General features: G+C 52.6%; 1 protein-coding gene across 9 annotated transcripts in view; it reads left to right on the top strand.

The window, feature by feature from the left end:
- GARNL3 (GTPase activating Rap/RanGAP domain like 3) overlaps positions 1-22803 on the top strand; it is a 126938-nt gene that overhangs the window by 101719 nt on the left and 2416 nt on the right. For 7 of the 9 annotated variants that reach the window (XM_036217587.1, XM_036217590.1, XM_036217592.1 and 4 more), the window contains 10 exons: positions 1342-1440; positions 1752-1868; positions 2372-2547; positions 4207-4365; positions 10449-10515; positions 16123-16230; positions 17694-17812; positions 19491-19629; positions 20425-20640; positions 21911-22037. In XM_036217587.1, the coding sequence (XP_036073480.1) occupies positions 1342-1440; positions 1752-1868; positions 2372-2547; positions 4207-4365; positions 10449-10515; positions 16123-16230; positions 17694-17812; positions 19491-19629; positions 20425-20640; positions 21911-22037 (1327 nt within the window). The remainder of the gene's footprint in view (positions 1-1341; positions 1441-1751; positions 1869-2371; positions 2548-4206; positions 4366-10448; positions 10516-16122; positions 16231-17693; positions 17813-19490; positions 19630-20424; positions 20641-21910; positions 22038-22803) is intronic. The other 2 variants (XM_036217588.1, XM_036217589.1) reach the window with 2 other exon arrangements.

The raw sequence follows: 22803 nt of genomic DNA, 5'->3' as shown, positions 1-22803 counted from the left end.
TGGTTATTCAGTCAGATATGATAATGGATCATCCCATGTTTCAAAAAATCAAGTCTGTCCCCATCTGGAGCACAGAGAGCCTGAGAACCAGTTCCTTTTGAGACAGAGGAAAAAAGAAAGTGATTTGATGGGAGCTCCTAAGACTTATATTTGCCCCATCATTATGGGAAACTAGAGACAACACTCCGCCTAGTAAAAGCTTGGCAGGTCCTGAGCTCTGACCAATCAGAGCCCTCACTGGGCTGCAGGAGCAGGCGCTCCCGCCCCCATGAGGTCGTTATCAATCCTGAGGATGGCACTCTGCCCCCTTCCAGCACCACCCACATAGGGATAAACTCCCAACCAGATAAGATTTCTGGAAGAGGCAAGATGTTCAGGGCCCCTTGCAGCTAAATTATAACTAGACAGACAAACCGAAACCCACGGCAGAGCACTGGAAGACCTGTGTCTGACGAAATGCAGATAAGCAATAAGCTAGCCCTTCTGCCTAAAATGTCTGCACCACCCCGCCTTGCCCTGATTCTACGCCACACTCAGAACAGACCCTTTACTTATGGAACAGACGTAATTCTTTTAGCCTTCTATGTCCTAGGGCCCCCCAGGAGCGAAGTAATTGCTAGCAATTTAAGATCCCAGTAAGTAAGCTTAAAAACAAATCTTACATATAATGGCAATGTCTTTAATCACCCATTGACCTGACATCTTCCTGACCATTTCCACAGAAATTCTTTTTTTCTCCCCCTGTTATCTGGGCAATTTAATTGATATTTTCCTCATTTTTATCTAAAAAGGAGATTTTATATTCTTATACAGAGAAATGCTGAACATTTATAGGTAAACTATTGACCCAGACATAGGTCATGTTGGAATAGAGTATGCTTGTGTTTATTTTACATGCAAAAGGAAATTTCAATTTTACTTTCTTGAGAAATATACAAAATAACCTGAGATATGATGCAATTTCAAGAATGATCTAAAAATCAGAAAATACTTAAGAGAATTGGCTGATCTTATTTTTTTAAAAAAACTGGATGTTCAGTCCTTTGGTGCATCCCCACCAAAAAATAAACTAGGGTTCAGAGATGCCACTTACCCTTCGATGAACACAAGGATGTAGTTTACAGGCCCTGCCGCCCTCCCTGTAGAGGGGTGTGAACCCCTTGGGGAAGGAAGTATCAGTCCTCCTCTCTGCTCAGAGAGGAGAACTGAGCTTGAACTTAATGTACAGCCCTTAAGAAGGTCCTAGAAGCTGCCGAGAGAGAACTGGGACCCAAAACTACCCCCCGGGGCATTGTACAGGTTCTGGAAAGCACAGTTGGGTAACCAGGTTTTCTGTTCCAGATGACCTTCCATCAGTGCCAGTGTTTGACAGGACTCTGCCCGTGAAGCAGATGCATGTGCTCGAGGCTCTGGACCTTCTGATCCTCAGAGCAGACAAAGGTGGTACCCGCCCCCCTGCCCCCAAGTGGTGGTCTCTGGGAGGGAGGAAGGAAAGCGAGTGGCCGTCTATGGCCAACGCCGAGGGTCACGGGTCTGATCGCATAGGCCAGGCCAGCTGTTTCCTCTGGTACCCAGTGCTCTGGGTTCCTCGGTGGCCCTAGTAGTAGGTAAAGGCGGTGTGGGGTTTCTCCCAAAATCTAGAAATCCTACTTCCCCTAGCAGCAGTTTTCACACACCATCTGCCCTTTCGGTTCCTCCGGGTCATTTTACCTCCCCATCCATCTCCCGCTCTGTCCGCTTTCACTCACCAGGAAAGGACGCCCGTCTCTTCGTCTTCCGGCTGAGCGCCGTGCAGAGGGCCATCGAGGGCAAACAGGCCACGAGGGGCAGGTGTGACTGCAGGGGGAACAAGCTGGAGAAGACAAAAGGTGACCTGCTTCCTTGGGTTTTGCTCGTTCCTGTTCAGGCGCTCTTTCTCTCAGACTGCCCAGATTTTACTAAAAATAAAAAATGAGTCAGAATTTGATTTTATTGGCTTGGTTTTTACCTGGAAATGTCACAAAGATAGCATCACTGGGGACCGGGGAAACGCAAGTTTTGGAGGTAAGTTAAGCTCTGTTAGCAAACCCGTGAAAAGCGACTCTTTGAACTTCATTCCTGATCACCCCTCACTTTAATTCATGTCACCTAATGGGTATAAAAATAAATTCTGCCACAGAATATGAAATATGAAATCTTTCGTTTTCCCGCGACTCCACCCGATTTTTATTCCAAGCCTCCGTTTTTCCCGGTGGCAGCAGCATTCTTAGGCATTGCGCCGGGCCACGCGCAGTCTCCAGGGGTCCCGGGCGTCGCCAGGGTGCCGAGGCCGGGGGCCCCCAGCCTCACGTCACGTGTCCCGCATCATCCCGTCCGTCTCTCCTCTCCGCAGGCTGCCACCTCTATGCCACTAACACTCACCACAGCAGAGAGCTGCGGATCGTCGTTGCCATTCGGAATAAGCTGCTCCTGATCACGAGGAAGCACAGCAAGCTACAGGCGGCGGCCGGCACCTCCCTGCTGTCTCCCCTGTCGGAGTCGCCTGTCGAAGAATTCCAGTACATCAGGGTAGGCCTTCTCTTCCACCCGCTTCTCTCCCGGCCAGGGGTTCACAAGGCGACTCTCTCCTTCCACTCGGAGTCTGTCATCCCGTAGTCGGCAACCCGCCAGGGACACCCCCACCCTTTACCGTCGTCTCCCGCAGAGGACGGAGGCAGAGGGGGCTTTTGCGCCTCCGTCCAGCTCATTCATGCCAGTGACCCCGCCCGGAGGGGCCGTGCTAGGCACTGGGGGACACGGCAGTGAGCAAAACAAAGCCTCTCTTCTCAGGGAGATCGCTGTCGAGTTGCAGGATAACGGAAATAAGCAGATAAATCTATGAGTCCAGGAAGATAACTGTAAAGTAGGGTAAGGGGACAGAGGGTGATGGATCGGGGAGGCGGGGCTCTATTTTAGAAAAGACGTCCCAGAAGCCCCCTCTGAGAAGGTTGCCTTTGAGCAGAGATCCAAATGAAATAAGGCGGTGAGTGAGGGCAGTATCTGGGTGGGGGCGGTGTTCCAGGCCCCGGTCAAGGTGCATTCAAAGGGTGCGGGAGTCACTGGAGCCGAGGGAACAGCCACAGGGGGCAGAGTACGTGGACCAGGCCACTGCACAGACTCTGAGTCTGAGTGGGGAGCAAGAGGCGGTGGGGGGGGCATTGGAAGGCTCGAAGCAGAGAAGTGGGGTGTTTTACAAAGATCGTTCTGGCCCCTGGAGAGCATCAGGGCCAAGAGTGGAAATAAGGAACCTGCTCAGAGGCTAACGCAAGCACCCAGCAACAGGTGGCAGTGGCCCTGGTGGCCAGGGGGGTGGGAGGAGCAGCGGGCAAGGCGGCTCTGCTGATCGATTTGAGGGTGGAACCTGGTAAAGAAGCCTCGTTGAAGGTCAAGTTCTTTCCTTCATCGTGCCATTTCTCTCTTTAAAAACATTAAGGTGTGAAATATGTCAAAACATTGGCCACTAAGGCAGAGTAGGCCTACAGGCAAGCTGAGAAATTATTCGTGCCTCGAGGTAAAGCCTCCTGAATTATGCATATCAATTTCTGCTAATATTCATTAGGGGGACTAGAACAGCGTAATCGTTAAAATACGTTAAAATCTTGCTCGAAATAGGTGTTAGTCTTCTTAATACAGTAATTAGCAATTTTAACAAACATTTATGTGGCGTATGAGCTTTGAAATCAGATTTCTTGAATTCGAATCTTGGCTCTACCACATATAAACTGTGACCTTAGGCGATCACATGACCTTCGAGCCTCAGTTTCCTCATCGGTCACATAGTATAATAGCCTTACCTACTTCATAACAGGGACACAGTGAGCACAATGCCACACACTGCAAGTGTTCAACAGAGTTAGCACTCAGCAGTCATTGTTTTTATTAAATCACAGGCCAGGACAAGAGTGCCTGAGGGCTAACGCAGATGGCACTGTCGAGTCAGTTTTGTGAGTCTGTTTCCTGGGCAGTGGGCAGAGGTCTGAGTCTGGAGGACAGGTTGTGGGAGGGAGAAGCCTGCCACAATCCCTGCCACACTCCCGTCCCTGCCTTCTGGGAAGGGGCGGGGTCTGCAGAAGCCCGAGGAGGGGGACCCACTCCCGGATGGGGGGCGGGAAGTGGGGGCTTGATACGAAGGAAGGCGGCAGCTCCGCGTCCTAACCCCTTTCTCCTGCACCGTCATCAACCGCACAGGAGATCTGTCTGTCAGACGTGCCCGCGGTGATGACCTTAGTAGACGGGCCGACAGAGGAGAGTGACAATCTCATCTGCGTGGCTTACCGACACCAGTTCGATGTGGTGAACGAGAGCACGGGCGAGGCCTTCAGGCTGCACCACGTGGAGGCCAGCAAGGTGAGTGGACAGACGCAGGGGCACGTGGGACGCAGAGGAGACGAGGGCTTGCGTCCTCGAGCTTCGTGAAGCCACGATTAGGATTCCTTCCAAGTTATGTCTTATTTATCTCATCAATATCATGGGGTATACTACTTAGGCTGCGCCTCATCAAGTTCCCATTTTTGTTGGTCAGAATGGTTCGGTCCAATAGGACGGCCCCATCGCCCTGTTCAGCTTTTCCCTGTCATTCCGTCCTTCCCAATCAAAGAGAAATGAAGTGTCAAAAAGCTACATATAGATAGCTAAGTAAATGAGAGCATTCGTTAATTCATGCGGGAAGGGCCTTCGGAGAATGAGGTTGCTCTCAGTAGCCCTGCTGGCTCTCAGCTTGGGGCCTAGGTGGCTGGGGAGGGTACAGCGCCCTGTCTCCACCCCTGAGAGGCCACTAGAAAAGAAAGAAGGGACAGAAAGAGAGAGAGAGAGCGCACAGCACCGGAGCTGTGTCCCCGGCCTGAGCTACACAGAAAGCGGCGACGTCCTGGCTGTGGACAGAATCTAGGGCCCACTCGAAACTGCACCGAAGCTCTAAAGATAACTGTGTGAGTCTGCACGTCAGCGGCCCTGGAGGGCAGAGAGCACTCGCCACCTGAGACCTGGTGACCTGACTGTCCCCGGAGCAGCTCCACGCTCATGCTGACCCAGCAGGTCCCAGGGTCTTCAGCTCCACGTCGCTTAGAAGCAGAGCCGGGCCTGATAATGGGCGAGCCGCCTGCGCTTGCGCAGTGCAGGGCCGGTGCTCTGGCCTGGGGACCAAGGACAGCGCAGAACGGGGGGCGTTGCCCCGGTCAGCGAATTTTTCCTAATCATGCTTTACAAGACATAAAAAAAAATACCACTTGTATTAGGACATGGCCTACGTAAATGTCCATTAAAATGGCTAATTACTGCATGAAGAAGACAACATTTCACGAGAGCAAGATTTGAAGAAATAGGAAAATCAGAAAAAGAAAAATCTAGATGTAATTAGGAGGCCTTCTTGTCCTCATCGTGGATCGGTCTGTCATTTCTCTGATGTATGTATTGGTGGTGCCCATGCTTGTCTGCAATTGGAGTCATCTGAGGAGTGTCAAAAAATGCTGAAGCCCGTATCCCACCCCCAAAGATTTCCCTGGTCTTGGGTGTGGCACAGATTTTGAAATTTTTAAATAATCTCCAGGTGGTTGTAATATCCAGACAAGTTTTAAATCCACTGGCATACACTGCTTCTCAGCTCCGGCTATAATCACCCAGAAAGCTGTAAAAAGATGGGTTCTCTGTGCACACCCCACCACCGCCACCCCTACCCCAAGTAAGTTACATCAGAATCCTGGGCATGTGCTGCCTGGGAATCAGTATGTTTTAAGTCTCTCCCAAGTGACGCTGATATAGACTAACAGAATGAGTCTATCCCGAAACTCTTTCTGATTTAAAGCCAGGAGGACCGCCCATCCATCTCAGCAGCTGGGAGCCTACGGCCTCTTCCAGCCAGCCGACTTCCAAGGCGGAGGGGCCCGGTCCTGCCCCTTCTTGCTTTTCAAAACAATCTGTGTGACCGGCCAAAGGAGCAGAAAAATCACAGCCTACCAGGTCTTTGTTCCATGACTTAACCTGCTTTTTCCAGTGATTATTATTATTTCCTCATATTTAGTATTCTGATAATTCATGAGAGTATCTGTAAATTTTTTCCCCAAGACTCATGAAGATTCTAAGATGCAGAAAATATTGGGTTAAAAACAACTTTTTTTTTATGGAAAACATGGTCTACGTTTTGTTTTTTCCAAAAGCTATGGAGAACAATTCTAAAATTTCCCACCTTTTCTTTAACATGCTTTTGAAAACAGATGTAAAACTTTTCCCTGAGAGAAAATAGTTTTTTACAAAGCGTTGAGCGCTTTCGTGACCTGAGAGGGTCGGTATCCACAGTCCCCCCTCCCGTCAAGCGGCAGCTGCCGAGCGTTTGCCGAGCAGGCGGAGATGCTTAGCCACAGCGCCCATCTGCAAGGAATTCACTGTCTAGCTGGGAAGAGAAGCCTGAAGGAATGAAAAAGCCCCAAACAATGCCGTTTTCAAAGAGCCAAAGCAGAGACAGCCTGTGGGATCCAGATTAGCTCACCACCATGGCGTTTCTCCGCTTAGGCCTCCCGAGTTCGGTGGAAGCAGGAGAGAGAGGCCGACCTGCCTCAGGGCGGTCACGCCCGCCGGCCACCTGCCCTGCGTTCGGCCCCCATGGGGACTGGGCGGCCTCGTTTCCTGCCCCCGTCCCTCCTCACTCGTCAGCCGAGCCCACTCAGTTGCCACAGCAGGCCTCAACCCCACCGCGGGGTCTGAGACGGTCCCAGCTCAGGAGAGGACATGCTCAAGCAGCAGCAAAGTGGCATGCTGGTCAGTGTCGAGCTCATCTCACGACAGGCCTCCAGTGACCCGCTGTCCCAGCTCCCGCAGCCGGCACTAGCCGCCGCCCCAAAGCAAAGGTCTCCTGTGGAAGGGGCTGCAGACGTGGTCGCGGCGTCTGGGTGTCTGGCCTACTCGCTGGCCCGAGTCCCCAGGGTTCTCTGTTGGGCCTGGAATCACACCTGGATCACGACGTGGGAAGACTGGACCCCGGCCTAACGGTGGCTTCCTCTCTCACCGGGGTCTGGGGCTGGGCCAGGCAGGGGACAGGCTTCCCTTGTTCCAAGTCTGCATTTTGAATTTTCATAACCACCATATGTTATTTTTATCATTTTCAAATGCCCATAAAATGAACTATTTAATCAATTAAAAATTAAAAAGCCAATGCCTATGTCCTACGCAGGGCCTCCTATGTCAGGAGATCTAGGAGTGAGAACCCAGAATATGCATTTTTTAAAAAAAAAAATTCTCTAGGTGATTGTCATGTCCTCACTGGGTCAAGAGCCAGTGCCGCAGAGACTGGGCCCTGCTCAGGGAGACACTGAGGTGCACCGAAGCGAGAAGGGGTCCCTCTATGCTCAGGGGTCCCACCGTGCAGGGCTGAGCAAAGTGCTGTGGGCGCCTCGGGAGGGAGCGATTGAGCCCAGCTGTGGGCTCTGTCCCCGAGCTCGGCCGTGTGGCCGGGGCGCCACCGTTGCCTGTCCCGCAGCCTGAGTCGGGACGGCCATGCTGGTCCCGTCAGCACAGTCTTCGGATAGTCCCCGGATAGACCTTTATGCCAGTTACTTCCCTGGCATCTTTTGCCACCGTGCACAGACCTCGGCCCGGAAGGCTTCCTGAACTTCCTCTAACTGTCACCGCAGTCCACTCTGTCACCGCCGCAAACACGTAAGCAGGCCTCACCTCTACCCTGCTGGGCCGTCCAGTTCCACCCTTCCCCCTGAGGCTAACCCGCCGTGAGTATAAAAACACAGCCACCACCACATGACCACTTCGATGTGCCAAGCCCCACGCCAGGGCACTTCAGAAGCGGTATCACGAAATCCTCCCAACAGTCCTTGAGGAAAGTACTGTTCACTTCCCCATTTTTTGGACACCGAGGCTTGGAAAGGAGGATATGCTCATTTACCCAAAACTAGCAGAGGCAGACTTGAACTTGCCCGACTCCGAAGGCCAGGCCCCTAAACCCAGCACGCTGTGGCGTCCACAGCCACATCACAAAGTATAACAGGGACATCAGGTCCCAGCTGCGAAGCCGGTAGCACTTGACCCCTGCCCTCCAGAAGTTCACAGTCCGGCAGAGTGGACGCACACATACCCACGACGGCATGAAGCCTCCGGCTGAGATAGGTGTTGTCCAGCTGACAGGTACGGGACACCTGACGAGGAAGTGATTCCAAGTTGAAGTGATTCCAAGTCGAACAGCTAGCCAGGTGCACATACGACTAAAGCGGCAGCCGGGATCCAGTCGTGCGTTCAGCAAGTGACCACTCGGCACCCGATCGAGACGCGGAGGACTTCGCCGTGAGCGGCTCGGCGCAGCCTCTGTGTTGCGAAGCTTCAAGCTTCGTGCTGGCGGAGAGAACAGCGGCAGGAAACGAACCGGCCAGGGCGCGCCTGACAGGGAAGCTCGCCGCGGCGCTTTCAGCAGAGGGCGTGGTGTATGGCACTGGGGGAGTTGTTTGGGATTCGGACCCCAGGTCTTTCTGATCCCAGAGTCAGTCGGTGCTCTCGACCTCTGGGCCTCACTGTCTCCCCCACCCCGCCCAAGTTCCCACGACTCCTGGTCATATGGCATGTGCCCCATTATGCCTTGTTTTAAGAACTGGCTTTTTTTTTCTCAAAAGGTGAAACCATTTCCGCCTGCTTCCTGGCACCTAGTACAGTGCCAGGGACTGAGAGGCGGAGAGGGGCGGGGGTTCTGTTGGAGGGACTGCCAGGGCCAAGGCAGAGGCCCTGGGCCTCGACAGCGTGGTGAGACTGTGCAGAGAAGACTGCGTTTTGGTGACAGCAGTGAGGCGGAGGGCTGGCCGGGCAGAGGGCCTGCGGCCATGCCGGGCAATGCCGAGAAGGGTCCGGAGAGACATGAGCTGAGCGCCAGGAGACAGGGCGCATGTTCCTGCCTGGGGAGGCTGGGCTCATCCCGGCATGGCGAGCAGTGCCTGAGGGACCCTGAAGATGACGCCGTCGGACGTGGGCGAGCGGGGAACCCCCGACCCATCAGGGGTGGGTCTGCTGACGAGAAGGAGACGGTCTGGAAGGAAGCTCGCCACGCTCCAGAGAAAGATAACAACCCTCAGCGAGCACTGGTTGGGTGTCAGGCCCGTGCGGGAAGCTTTGCCTTGTAGATGGAGTTCTCATCACAGTCCGGCGAAGTAAGTATCGTCGTCATGCCGGTTCATAGTGCCGACCTGAGGCCAAGGGTGACGCCACGTGCCGCAAACCACAGAGGCACTAAGTGGCAGAGGCGGGATTTGAGCTCGGGTCTGTCTGAGCGGAGGCTGTGCTCCTATCCTCACCCCGACCCCCCTCTACAGCCTCCTGCATGTTTGAACATGGAATGTGTTGTATCTGAGAGAAAAAGACTTAGAAATACGGACTGGAGCTCCGAGGAGATGTGCCTGAGGTCGTCGACTCAGGGATTTGGGGGCAACGAAAAATTCGAGGCTATTAAGGCGGGCGTTTTTCTAAATGAAAGAGGAGCTGAGCAGTGGAAGGGTCATCTGAAGTGGGAGGAAGGGCGGGAGGGAGGCGACGTCGCGTGTCAGAGGCCGCAGAGAGCCAGAGAGACGCGTTGGCCCCGAAGGCCCTCAGTGTGGGGGGCAGAGGAAACTTCTGTTGCGCTCAGAGCCAGCTGGTCCCCTGCCAGTGAGGGAGGCCAGACGTGTGGGCTGAGGACACTCGCGAGGAAGCGAAAGGAGCAGGTGGTGTCGGGGGGATCAGGATTTTGAAAGTCACGAGGGACCGAGGGACCGAGGGCGGCACCAGGCAGAGCGGCCTTTTCTCAAGCACAGGAACGGGGAGGCCCCGGGAGGGGGGCTCACCCGGATCGCACACGTCATCTCTGCCGGCTGGCTTTGCGCTGTGTCCTGCTGCCCGCCCCAAGGCGAAGGGGGCAGGGAGAAGGGAGGTGCCGATTTCAAGGTTCACGGTCCTTTTGCGTTTGAGTGCAGGGGTGGGAACCGGCCCCGAGGCCCAGCTCAGACCTTGGCTGTGGCACTTCCTCGCCGAGGGACCAGAGTGACTTCGCATCTCCGCGCCTCACTTTCCTCATCTGTAAAATGGGAGTGATGCCCTCTACTTGCCGGGGTCGATTCAGGGTGAAATGAATAACCCACAAGCCGTGCGGCCTGGATCACACCGCACAAATACAAGTCACATTTATAAGGCAAGCAGACGCCCGCCTTCGGGGCTTCTCAAAGGGACAAAGAGACAGTGAGAAAGTCCCAGGGGAGAAAGAAAGGAGAGCCCGTCCTTTCTTTTCCACCCACCGTGCGTTGGAACCATGGCCGCCCCCCAGGACGGCACCTGGGTGCCGGTGAGTGGCAGTGACCCCCCAGTGCCCGCGTTTACAGAGAGCCGAGGGCCACCGCCAAACACTCGCGCCTCGGGGAGCCGTGTGAGCGCGTCCGAGCCCGGCCCGCCACCACCACCGCCTGTTATCATTGCAGGTTAATTTCGTTGCAGTGATTGATGTGTACGAAGACGGAGAAGCCGGCCTGCTCTTGTGTTACAACTGTAAGTGAAGGATGTGTCTGTCTCTGTACCTCCTAAAATTAACTGTTCTTTGTCCGGGCCGTTTAAAGGGACTTAACCTTAGACCAACCTGATGTATCGTTTCCTGCATCCTTAACTGCTCTCCGGGGAACATCAAAAAATTGCATTCCTGCCGGGGTCTCCCGGGACACCCTAGGTCTCCTGGTGAGACGTTGCAAGAGCCGCTGTCTGTGGCCCTGTCTCCAGGACACGGCAGTGACAGTGGCTTCCATTTAGGGAGTCCTTTCTGTGTGCCACGGCCTGTGCTCAGCCACTGTCTCTTTAATTCCCAGGCACTGTTATCACCTGTAGTTTGGAGATAAGGCAGCTGAGGCCCGGAGAGGTGAACTTCCGTTCTCAAAATCACGCGGCTGCAAAGCAGCACACCCGGGGTGCACGTAGGGGGCCCTCTTGACTCCAGCGTCCCCAGATTTTAACCACAGTTACTCTTCTACTTTTTTGCTATTTCTCAGGTGTTCATGAAATCAGCCTCAACCCACGTATCCCATCTCAGCTGGGTTAGTTTGGGTCCTGTGGCCGGGTGGGTTTCGTGCAAACCCAAGGCGCCTATTAGGGTCTTTAAGGACTTTCAGCTAATTTCAAAACTAATATTGTACTACGCTAAGAAGGGATTTTTTTTCTTCAGGCGAAAAGTACTAAGTCATTTTCCTGGATAAAGCTGCCCAGTCTAACTAAAACAAGAAAACATTTTTCAGCCTACAGTTATATCAATTTAGAGTGAGTACTGCTGGTTATATCACACGGGGAAGATATTTTGATTAATTAATCTTTGATTAATAAGCATGGAAAAGCTAATCGGTTTGGTAAACATCTTTCAAAATGTGAGATTTATGGGGAATAAGTTAAGAGAAGGTGAAGTCACGAGGGAGAAGCCTCTTCATCTATAAATTGTTCTTTTACACTATTTTAGCCGCAGAGCTATCCAAACCCTCCTGAAAAGGACTGTTCTTCAATAGCCCATTTTATGAGAAGGGCCACAGGGGCAAGGTGACAGGAACAGGCCACACCACCCACGCTCCAGCATGGTTCCCGGATGCCAGTGTTCAGGTGGCCAGGCCACTGCTACCCTTTGTCCTAGATTCTTGGGGACACAGGAGAATAGGGGTCAATGTGTTTGAAGTCAGTGCTATAAGATGTTACTCTCTTTCAAGTGCGGTCTTTTTACTTTAGTGGAAAATCTGAGAAAAAACTTGTGGCGGAATGCTTTACAAACCGATGTCGATTTTCATTTTAACTTCCTAAAAAGGTGGGAGGGGTTTTCGGTGGGGGAGACGTTAAGAACAGAAAGATCGAGCAGGTTTTCAGAACGGGAGCGTGAATCCCTGACGAAGAGGGGGGGTGGACACGAACGAGCATGACGTCCGCTCTGCCGCACGCGAGTGACCCATTGGAGCCGGCGGCCCCCTCCTGCGCGCGGATGGGCTGGTCCGGGCGGCGAAGTGACCCATTGGAGCATTGGAGCGGGCAGCCCCCTCCTGCGCGTGGATGGGCTGGTCCGGGCGTGGTGCCAGCGGCCTCTCTGTCTCGGAGCCCCTTGGCAGTTACGTGGCCCGGGCTCTGATCTTCTGCTTTTATCTCAGGATGGGATCCGCGTGGATCTGTCTCCTTAGGTCTGCCAGGCCATCGCAGAGACAACCTCTGTCTGTCCCTTTAGGTTTCTCATGTGGCTCAGGACCTCGGCAGCCCCCGGGGTTCCCAGACCCGCCTCGGTCTTTCCCAAACTGTGTCGCTTCCTCCCATTCTGGGCGTCAGGAGCCTGTCTTGGGTTTTCCATCTCCCCGTTTCTCCTGGCAGGTTGGCGGGTACCTGGCGAAGAACTCCAGGTAGCCAGGTCACCTCTGTAACTCCTTCCTCCCCCCACACACAGCGCACACGTATCTGCTCGTTCTATTGCATGTTCTCGTCTGGGTCACAGATGCCTGTGCAACCAGACGCCCTTTCCTGTAGGGTGCTGTACAACGATTTTGTCCCCACGCCCCCAAATTTGAAGCTTATTTTTATCATTTAAGTCAGTTCCTTTCTATTAAAAAGTAAATAAATAAAAAATAAAAAATAACTTTTATAAACTCAGGGTTCTATATAGGGAAATTTTTATCTCAGAGATGTTAAAGATTAAAATAGTTTATAATAGATATTATACCTTCTAGTTACATGTTATTTGAGGAAAACGTATGTGAAGGTAAACTTCAATGGGGGAGAACATATAAATGGGACAATACGTTGATGATGTTCTCATTTTCTAATGATTAATCTCTACCTTGAATACCCGGGTCAGTCTTTGCTTAAAAAAAGAAAAAAAAATGTGGCTGTGACCTGAGCACAGAGTCATGACTCACCTTTAACGCAAACAGTAAGTCTCAGCAGTAAGGGTGAATGAGCTCTTTGTGGACGATGTTTTAAAGATAATCACACAAGAAAAACTGGAAAAACTGGAAAACTGCCATTGTATTACTCACTCTCCACACGACTGCATGTGACCTCACCAAGGCTTAACTTCCAGACGAGTAAGGTGAAGAACACTAACCCCCCCCCCCACTGTAGTGAGGATTAAACGGGATTATGCGTGTAAAGCCTGTACCACCTTGCCAGGTGCAGCGGATTTTATTTTTCCTCTTTTAGTCCCGATTCACTGGAGTATTGACTCAGAACCCGGTTTTTAACCTCTATCGACTTTTCCGAATGCAGAAAAGGACTTTTCCTCGGAGAAATGTATTTTAAATTTAGAAATAGTATCTGTGCCCCCTGCTCCCCACCTGCTGGCTGGGCAAAGTCGAAAGAGCGAAGGTCGCACGCTGTGAGAGGTGCAGTGACATTCTTAGCGCCCCGCTCCTCACGCCGGCCCCCCACGCAGGCTGCCCTTTCTAACCCCGATGAATGACCTTCTCTGTGCCAGGCGCCCTGGAGGCTGTAGTGAGAGGCACCAGCAGGGACCGCAGTGAGCTCATAGGTTAGGGACGCGCCAGGCGTGGACACCGGCACGGGGCAGGATGAACGGCCCCCACAGGTCTGGGGTCCGAGAGACGCCGTTTGCTTACGTTTCCTGAGTCGATCCGGCCTGTTTACGGCGAGCCCGAGACGATGACCAGGAGAGCGCATGAGGGCACGAGTGGATCAAATGGCATCAGCAAAAGGGGCCGAATCAGATAAGGCCTTTGCATTTTACTCTGATGAGCAAAGGGAGGACGTGGCCTGAATCGCACGTGCCAGGGTGACTCTGGCGGAGAATTACCTGAAGCAGGTGGCGGTGGAGAGGGCAGCCGGGAGGTGGGTGCGCTCGTCCGATGAGAGGTGACAGGGGCTCGGACCAGCACGACAGCGGTGCAGGCGCTGAGAGGCGCACCGATCCCAGATCTGTTTTAAATATGAGAACCACGATAGTTTGCTGACAAGTCAAATGTGGGATGTGAGAGGAAGGGAAAAGGAAGATTCTGCAGTTTGGGGCACGAGCAGCTGGAAGAGCGGAGAATGCCGTTTACCCAGAGGAGCACGTTTAGGGGGACGATCGAGAGGTCAGCGATGCATTTGTGCTTTGTAGGTGGCCAAGTGGAGACCCTGAGTGATCAGCTGGCTGTTCAAGTCCAGAGCTCAGGGGAGGCCTGGCGGAGGTAGCCACTGGGCCGCATTAGCATGTAAGTGACATTTAGAGTCAGGAGACTAAAGAGATTACAGAAGGAGAGAGCAGGGCAGAGGCAGAGGCAGGAGGGACCAGCAAAGACGGAGGAGAGGCCAGAAAAGCAAACCAAGGGTAGGCGGGTCCCAAAAGGCAGTGTTAACAAAGGGAGTGACCTGCTGTGTCCTTTGCCTCAGACCGGGGGAGCCAGGGTCTGAGAGCTGCTCTCGGGGTTGCAGGGTGATGGGGGGCAGGGCATTCGGAAACCTGGGTCAGAGCAGGTGTCTGTAGGGCAGCGGTGGGAGAGCGAAAGCCTCACTGCACGGGACACGAGGGAATGGCGATGGGGACTAACTAGGGAGAGGAGACCAGACGGCTCTTTCAAAGAATTTTGCTTTCTGGGGCAAAGAGGAAGGAAGGGAGTGATAGCTACAGGGGAGGGGGGCGGGGGGAGGGGAGAGAGAGCTCAGGCGGGTTCTGTTTTTCTAGGAAGTGGAATAAGCAGCAATGTCCTAAAGCCATCGGGAAAGACCCAGTGCAGAAGGCAACGTTGTGACTCAGGAGAGGGGCGGAGGGGCCAGTGTGGGAGGAGGAGGACTGGCCGAGCCTCAGGGCGTCCAGTCCCGGGAGTTGGCAGGTGAGGGCCGCGGGAGGGCGGACCCTGGGCAGACCCTGGGCGTCTGTTTTCTCAGGGAGCAAGAGTGTTTTTTCTCCCCTAGCGAATCGGTTGTAGCAAAATCAAACGATACTGACTCCAGTTAGTTGTTTCTCCCCCAGTAACTCACTACGTGGAATAAATAGTTACAAGACAGTGCAAGGTAACTGTTTTACAAGGCACAGTAGCCACATTGAAGGAGTCCCCAAGCGCCAAGGGAGCGGGACGTTCCAGAAGGATTTGACGGGGCTGGCGCTTCAGGTGGGCCGTGGCTGCCGCTGTCCTGGCCCCGCTGCCCTCACCGCCACCATTCCCGCCTGGCCTCACGGGGTCCCCATCAGCCTTTCTGCTCCCACATCCGCCCCTCCCCCGGAGGGGGTGCAGCTTTCAATCCCAGCACCAGGGACCGGGGCGGCTGCTTCAGGGGCTCGAGTTTGCGTTTTAGGGTGATGAAAATCTCGCACAGTCACAGCGTGACGATGTCCAACTCTAAATCGACTAAAATTCATTGAACTGCACACTGAAAATGGACGGATGTTATGGTATATAAATTAAATCTCACTAAAACTTTTTTAAAAAGGATTTTAAAAATAAAATTGTATAGTAAACCGTGATGGGCTTCTGGAATCAAAGGGGCCTCTGTTCCCACGTGAACTTGCTGGCTCCGAAAGGGCGCAAACCACCTGGTGCTCAGAGGCCAGCAACAGGGCAGCAGAGGCAACTGGCCTTGATCTGATGCTGGCTCAGGCTCTCCACGGTGATACAGGCACACGGCTTCAGGATTTCGTAGTGACATGTCGGGAAGAGGGGGGAGTTGTCCTGCTAAGTGGGGCTCGTCAGTGTGTGAGGGCTTCCTTCCCCTGGGGGTGACCACCAAGTGTCCCTTCTCTGCCATCAGGCAGACCCGTGTCCTGTGCCACATAGCATTGGAGGACAGACTTTGGACAAGCTGCTTCGCCTCTCCTTGCCTCAATTTTCTCATCCGTAAAATGAACGTAGTACTAGTACCTGCTCCATGAGGCTGTACAGGCTAAACAAATAGTTTTAAAGCTCAGCGCCTGGCACGTGGTAGATTCTCCCCAAATGGCAGCTACGTGCGATTCCTTGTATTGATGCCGTCTGTCAGTCTGGCGCCAAGTGCCTCCTGACCCTCAGAATCTGGCGTCGCGACAACGTTCATACCAGCTCTTTGTAAGAGACGAGCAGATAGGATGCTATTCTCGTTGTCTGTTTTTCATTTATCTGAGTGCAGCGATCTAAGTATTGCCTCTAACAAAAATGAGTTGCTATTGTTTCGTTGCAGACAGTTGCATCTATAAAAAAGTTTGTCCATTTAATGGGGGCTCTTTTTTGGTTCAACCCTCTGCGTCAGATTTCCAGTTCTGTTGGAACCAGGCTCCTTATGCGATTGGTAAGAAAAACCTTTACGATAACTCTCTCCCCCCTGCATAGATTTGTCTGAGCTGTTTGACCCCATGGAAGCAAACCCCTTGGCTTTCTGCTAAATCGCCATAAATTATGTGAGTCTGATGAGTGCTCAGTGTTCTTTTTCTTCTTTAATTGTTTTTATTGTCCCCCTTTTGGGACTATTGTCTCCCACTGGACCTCCGGGTTGTCCTCAGCACCTGAGCAAGTGAGCATTTGAGATCAGTTCGATCTCAGCTTCACTGCTGGGGTATCTCTGAGCATCCTTTCATTTCTGAGCCTCGCTTTCCTTTTTCTAAAATTCAAAAGCAAGAGACCCAGCCTTGAAATGCTGACTGACTGGGAGGAGAGGCACATTGCGTTCAGTGAGTGCCATTCTTAACTCTTTCAAAGCTTGAAAATCTGGAATCACACAATGTTGGGTGCTTTGCCGGCCACAGAAGTGTCAGGATGTTGAGTGGTGGTGCCTTGTTTCTATGGTTCGAGAGCCACAGCCGGGCATCTGCCTGGTGAGAGCGAGCCGAGAATGTTCGAGTTAGGACTGTTTTTCTCAACAAAAAGAATTTGTCGAGAGGTAAACATTACAGAGCCTTGCGAGGAGAGCAGAGTTGCTGATCCCAAGAAACCGAAGGGACCGGTCGGGATTCATGACAGATTAGAGAAGGTTAAAAAAAAATAAAAAATAAAAGAGGGAAGGGTTGAAACGGCTTTCAGGTTCTGAGCCACGACCCTGGAGGTCACCTGAGAGAGCAAGGCAGGAGCCGTGGGTGTGATAGAGTGAGTGTGAAGCCAAGAGAACGGATGCATTCCCCAGAGAGAGGGCAGAGAGCGCGTGAAGGAGCCAGTAAAAAAAAAGGCAAGCGCGGGATCGCTGGGCGACCAGGCAGTGGCAGGGCCTGGGGGTCAGTGTGTCATAACACCGATGTCAAGAAGAAGGGCCGACCTATGACAAAAAGCTCAGCAAACCCCTCATACCCGAGGGGCACCGTGAGGGCCAGGGAGTAAGACGCAGCCCCTGCCAGGCACACACGAGAGGCGGAGTACCTGACGGGGTGAAGATTGAGCACAGGTGAGGGCTGCTGGGCGGAAGGGCTGTGCTAGGGGCCGGAGGCGCTGTCAGCAGTGGTCGGGACGGTAAGGGGGCGTCTCGCAGGGCTCGGGCCGGGAGCCTCCGCAGGTCTGGGTACAGGATTGCAGGAGGGAAAGGTGTACGGCGAGAAACGGAGACAGCACAGAAGCTAGGCAGCTCAGGGGGGGCCGCGTTGGGGGTGACGGCTCCCTTAGAATTGGGGGACACGGCCCGCGAAGGAAGAAGAGAAGCAGCCAGGGGAACTGGGCGACTTGGAGGATTGCGGAGGAGGGAGGGTGAACGCGAGGCCGGCGCGGCACCTCCTCAGCCACGAGCCGAGCCGGCGGGCTGGGGGGCTGACGCGGCCCGTGACCTTGCAGTCTGTGCTTTCCCGTACCTGCTGGCCTTCACCACCGACTCCATCGAGATCCGCCTGGTGGTGAACGGGAACCTGGTCCACACGGCGGTCCTGCCCCAGCTGCAGCTCGTGGCCTCCAGGGTGAGTATGCCCAGGACTTGACCTCTGTCTGAGGGGCACCAGGCGGTCTCATCCAGCCAGGCCCCTGATGACAGGACCACTTGTGCATCACAGCGGCAGAGGAGAGATGGGGAAGACTCATCGGTGGGGTTTTCACGTGTGGCGTGTGGGGCTTAAAAACACCTCTCCCTAGTCTTGTTAAGCATCATTCCGTGCCAGTGGCCGCTGGGGAGCACTCGGCTGAAAAGAGCTATCCCCCATCAGACTAGGTCACTGTCACACCCAAGGACACTCCGAGGACAGTCTAGAAAAGTGAGCGCTTGCAATAGGGCATTCTTCCTGTGCCGCGTTCTGTCCTCAGTGTGAATTTGAGTCCCCTGAACTCTGTGTGGCTGACTGAGCGATCCGCGTCTAGTAACCCAGCATTAGAGCAAAACCGAGGGGCACGGGAAGAAAAGATGGCTTCCCAGGGCGTCTTCTGTCCCTGCTCCATGATCCAGGAGGACGACCGTAGTCCCCTGCCTGAGTCGGCCCCACACAGTCTTCCCCAGCCCTGGCAGACCGGGCCGGCCCCTCTGCCGCGCTCCCCAGCGGGGTGGGGGGCCCTTGCTCCATCCTGACATGCATCACGTCTGGTCGCGGGCGACTGCCCTGTGACAGCAAGGACCGAGCCGCCTGAATCGCGAGCATGGCCCCGTGGTGTGCCGGTAACTAACACACACAGACATACATGCACACATACATACATCTGTACCTTCGTTGATTATAAATTTGACATAAAAATTAGAACAGCTTACAAATTACAAATAATAAAGTATCCACTGCCTTTTATGTTAATGTCCATTTAGCCAATTGGCTCTCACAAAATGCGTTTGTCAGTTTTTGCTGAACTCTTTTACCTGCAGCCAACCTATGGCTGCAGCTCAAGGAAAATTTTACAGCTGGAGTTATGGCTCAATCCATTCATTCTTTTTCCAATAAGTTTATTGTCATTAAATCCGGTACGTGATCGACTATGAAACTGTTCCTCACCCTCACACAGATCAACCATTAAACCAAAACTGCTTTCAGCTTCGGCACTAATCTCAGCGTACCTTTATCCTCATCACTCCTCCATCACTTTAAGTCTAGACGATCAGCAGAACAACCGGTCAAGCTCAGATGCGTAGCGTGTGTCAGTTTCCGTGGTGCGACTGATTTCAGGCCTCCCGGGTGACGCCACGGGCACAGAGTTGGGAAGCAGTGCTCGGGAACCGCCACTGTACAGTATTTCCACCACTCGGATGGATGATAGTAAGCGTAGGAAACATCCTCGAACACCGGCGTTGGCTCGCACACCACCCTCCCGTTGTCACTGGGGCCAGCGCGTCACGGGTGTGCTCGCTCAGGGCGTGAGCGACCCCCTTCCCGTCTGTGAGGAGACCTAGCTAAGTCCCCACGTCCTCTCCGGGTCTGACACTCCAGGCGGCTGAGAAGTTAGGGACGTGTGCATCGCGTTCGTGTTTGCGGAAGGTGTATCAACAGATAGATAAGAAAAATTGTGGGGAGCCGAGTACTCAGGAAAAGTCTGGCCTGGCTGTGTGGGGCTTTCCCCCCAGAGTCCCCGTCCCCGGGCATCGTTGGCAGTGATGACAGGAGGGCCCGTGGGTGCAGGGCCTGCAACACCAGGCAGCTCAGTCATATTTCTCTTTCCTTCTAGTCGGATATATACTTCACAGCAGCCACGGCTGTGAATGAGGTCTCATCTGGAGGCAGCTCCAAGGGGCCCAGCGCCCACAATTCTCCTCAGACACCCCCGGGCCGAGATGCTCCAGTGTTTCCTTCTTCCCTGGGGGAAGGTGAAGTCCATTTCTACTGTCTTATTAATAGATATTTTTAATCTATTCTGATTTGTCTAGTTCGGTGTCCAGTATCAACAGGCGATTACTGCCTAAGAAAGTCATTTTTCAAAACTTGCATTCTGAATGCATGGGTTGTGTTCTTAAGAAGCTTTGTGCTAACAATAACAACAAAGATCTCAGCATGAAAGAAAAAAAAAAAACTTGTTTCATTGAAGGGAAGGGAGTTGAGGGCTAGAGAGATTCCAACTTGCCAAGCAAAGTTATTTTTCCTTCAGGGATATTAACCACACCGTGTGTTTTGGAGCTAAAGGGATATGGCCATAAAACCTACACGTTACTCAGCACACCCAGCCTTTCACCCCATCTGGCTTCACCCGCCAATCCCAGAGGCCTTTGCTGTGGTTACCGGTCGCTCAAACACAGCTTGTCCCAACTTCTCACCACGTCGGTTGTCTTTACGGCTGCTCGTTACTGTGAGCGCGGGGCTCCCCAAGCAGGTGGCCGTGCTGCGGAGGCACCGCGGCTGCTCACGGTCTCGTCTGCTCTTTGCTCCTTCGTAGGCACAGCACGTAGGGGGTGCATTTTATCCAGTTTACCCATGAAAATGGTGCCCTTAGAAGGCAAAGCCACCAGGCACCGTCACCTGGTTGCTCCTCACGGGACTTGGGAGATCAGCGAACGACGTGAAATCTTCCTTCATCCTAACTAGGTTGAGGAACCAGAAATTAGCCTCTCGAGAATAATATGAACTTTTCTTAAAGTTCCGATGTTCTTTTCTGAATCATATTTCAGGCGAAATTCAGTCAAAAAACCTGTACAAGATTCCGCTCAGAAACCTTGTCGGCAGAAGCATCGAGCGACCTCTGAAATCGCCCTTGGTCTCCAAGGTCATCACCCCGCCCACCTCCATCGGAGTGGGCATAGCCGCCATTCCGGTCACTCACTCCTTGTCCCTGTCCCGGATGGAGATTAAAGAAATAGCGAGCAGGACCCGCAGGGAGCTGCTGGGTAATGGCTCTCGGTTTCTGTTTTCCCCGTTTGTAAATATACCGGCTGGTTTTATCTTTGGATATTTATCATCCTCAAAAACAATGAGTTAAAAAGAAACTTTCCCTTTAATACGGGATTTATAAATAAATTACAGCACACCTCCGCCAAAGAATCCTGTGCAGCTCAGCCCCAACATTGACGTGTCCACCTGTGTTTATTGGAGTGGAAAGCTGCCCAAAACCATGGCAAGGTGGGGGAAGGCAGTCGGTCAATAGTATGTCTAGTCTGATACAGTCTTTTAAATTTTAAATATCTGTAGGTATGATTTCCTAGGGGGGCTGAAAAAAAGAAGTCTAGAAGGATTTACATCCTACAGTTCTGAGATAACATTTTATATTTGTATATCCCAGAGTTTAAATTTACCACGTTTGTCCGTATTTGTGATGCAGTTCAGTTATCACTTTTTGAAGCCCCTAAACCACGGGGGCAGGCCTGGGGGGGTGGTACAGATGCAAGATATCTGTTGGGCTTTTTTCTCTCTTCATCTGTACATGGGATACCAGACCAGAGAAAAAGAAAGCACTGTGATATACTGTGAAAAGGCGAGGCTTTTGCTCAGAATTGTGAAAATCAAAGGAGAAAAAATGGAAGTGAGGTGTTGAGCCAGTAAGGACGGGTTTGAAACCTCGAATTGGGAGCTGCATGGCACAAAACTGTAAGGACAGTGGCCTCGGCGCAGCCTGCCCTACAGTCACGTTTCAAAGAAAAAAAAAAAAAAAACTGGAGACGGGGATTCAGGCCAGCTGACAGCACAGGCTTTGACGCTGCAAAGTCCACTGGTTTTAGAAGTTGGTTGTTTCCGCTGTGCTTTGAAAATACATGTGTTGCTATTTTTAACCTGCGCTTGGCCATGAAAGCTTGATCTTTAACCACCGTTTAACAAACCACTGTGCTTTTCTGAAATCGCACCTCTGAGTTGGAGAATTACTGTTTGCACCAATAGGAACTGTAGATTTTCTCTCCTTCATTAGACTCTTCTGAGTCTATGATTTTTTTTTAACTTTGGAGTGGGGGGCAATATGTATATATTTTTATAGCCAAGAGAAAAGAACTTTCCACCAATAAGAAAAACAACTAGTTAGAAATACATACTTTATTTCTTCTTGACTCTATCCCAATAATGCACCAATTCCCAACCTAATTTCCCAAGAAGGAAAGGGCATTTTCTATCACCATGGCAGCCCAGCGAAGATGACCCTCTGACCCGTGGTTCTCCCTTGCAATCCAGGCCTCGCCGATGAAGGTGGACCCAGGTCAGAAGGAGCACCAAAGCCCAAACCAAAAGCCCGGAAGCAGTTAGAAGAAAGCCAAGGAGGCCCCAAGCCAGGGACGGTGAGATCAACCAGCAGTGACAGGTAAAGGAAGCAGCCCCCTGCAGCCCCTGCTCAGGGCGGTGGCCCTTCGAGTCACAGCACTGCTACGAGGCCCTGTCTGATCATGGATAATGCTCTTGACTAAGCTCAGCAGAGGGTCCCCAGAGCACAACCTGCCTAGAAGAGGCCCAGACAAATGGGCTTCCTCATTAGCAATCCAACAAATGCTCATTAACATACAGGAAGACACTTATATTGTTTGGCTTACCAGATTGACAGAGATTTTTCTTAAACAAAAGTACTCAGTAAGAATGACCAGAAAAAGGCACTCTTTAATTCTTCTGGTGGGACTAGAAACCACTGCAGACTCTCTGGATGGCAGTTCAGTATCACATGTCAGTGAATACTTGTTGAATCCCACCGATTTGTCCCCTACGGTTCTCCATGTCCCTCAAGCAACATCGTGCATGCTCCAGTACCTCATTCAACACACGGAGTGCATGGCCCTGAGCGGGGTGTTGGAGGTTCGGAGATGACCTTCAGGGGGTCCGCGGGTCAGTGGGGAAGGCCAGCAAGGACATCCCAGGAAGTACAGCATTCCAGGGTGGCAGGTGATGGAGAAGAATGAGGGCCGCCATCTAGCCCATGCCTGGGACAGGGAGGGTCTCAAACCCCGGGAGAGGCTGAGCTGAGTCTTATAATCAAGGAAGCATCAGCCTGGCAAAGTGGGGGCAGCACTTCTCATGCCTTAATCTAACAGACTCTTCCTGAGCCCCTCGTATGTGACAAGGTCCCTGCCCTCGTGGAC

The sequence above is a fragment of the Rousettus aegyptiacus genome, unplaced genomic scaffold (genome assembly GCF_014176215.1).
Source record: "Rousettus aegyptiacus isolate mRouAeg1 unplaced genomic scaffold, mRouAeg1.p scaffold_m13_p_3, whole genome shotgun sequence".
NCBI classification, from domain to species: Eukaryota; Metazoa; Chordata; class Mammalia; order Chiroptera; family Pteropodidae; genus Rousettus; species Rousettus aegyptiacus.
This window is presented reverse-complemented; position numbering and strand designations above follow the sequence as displayed.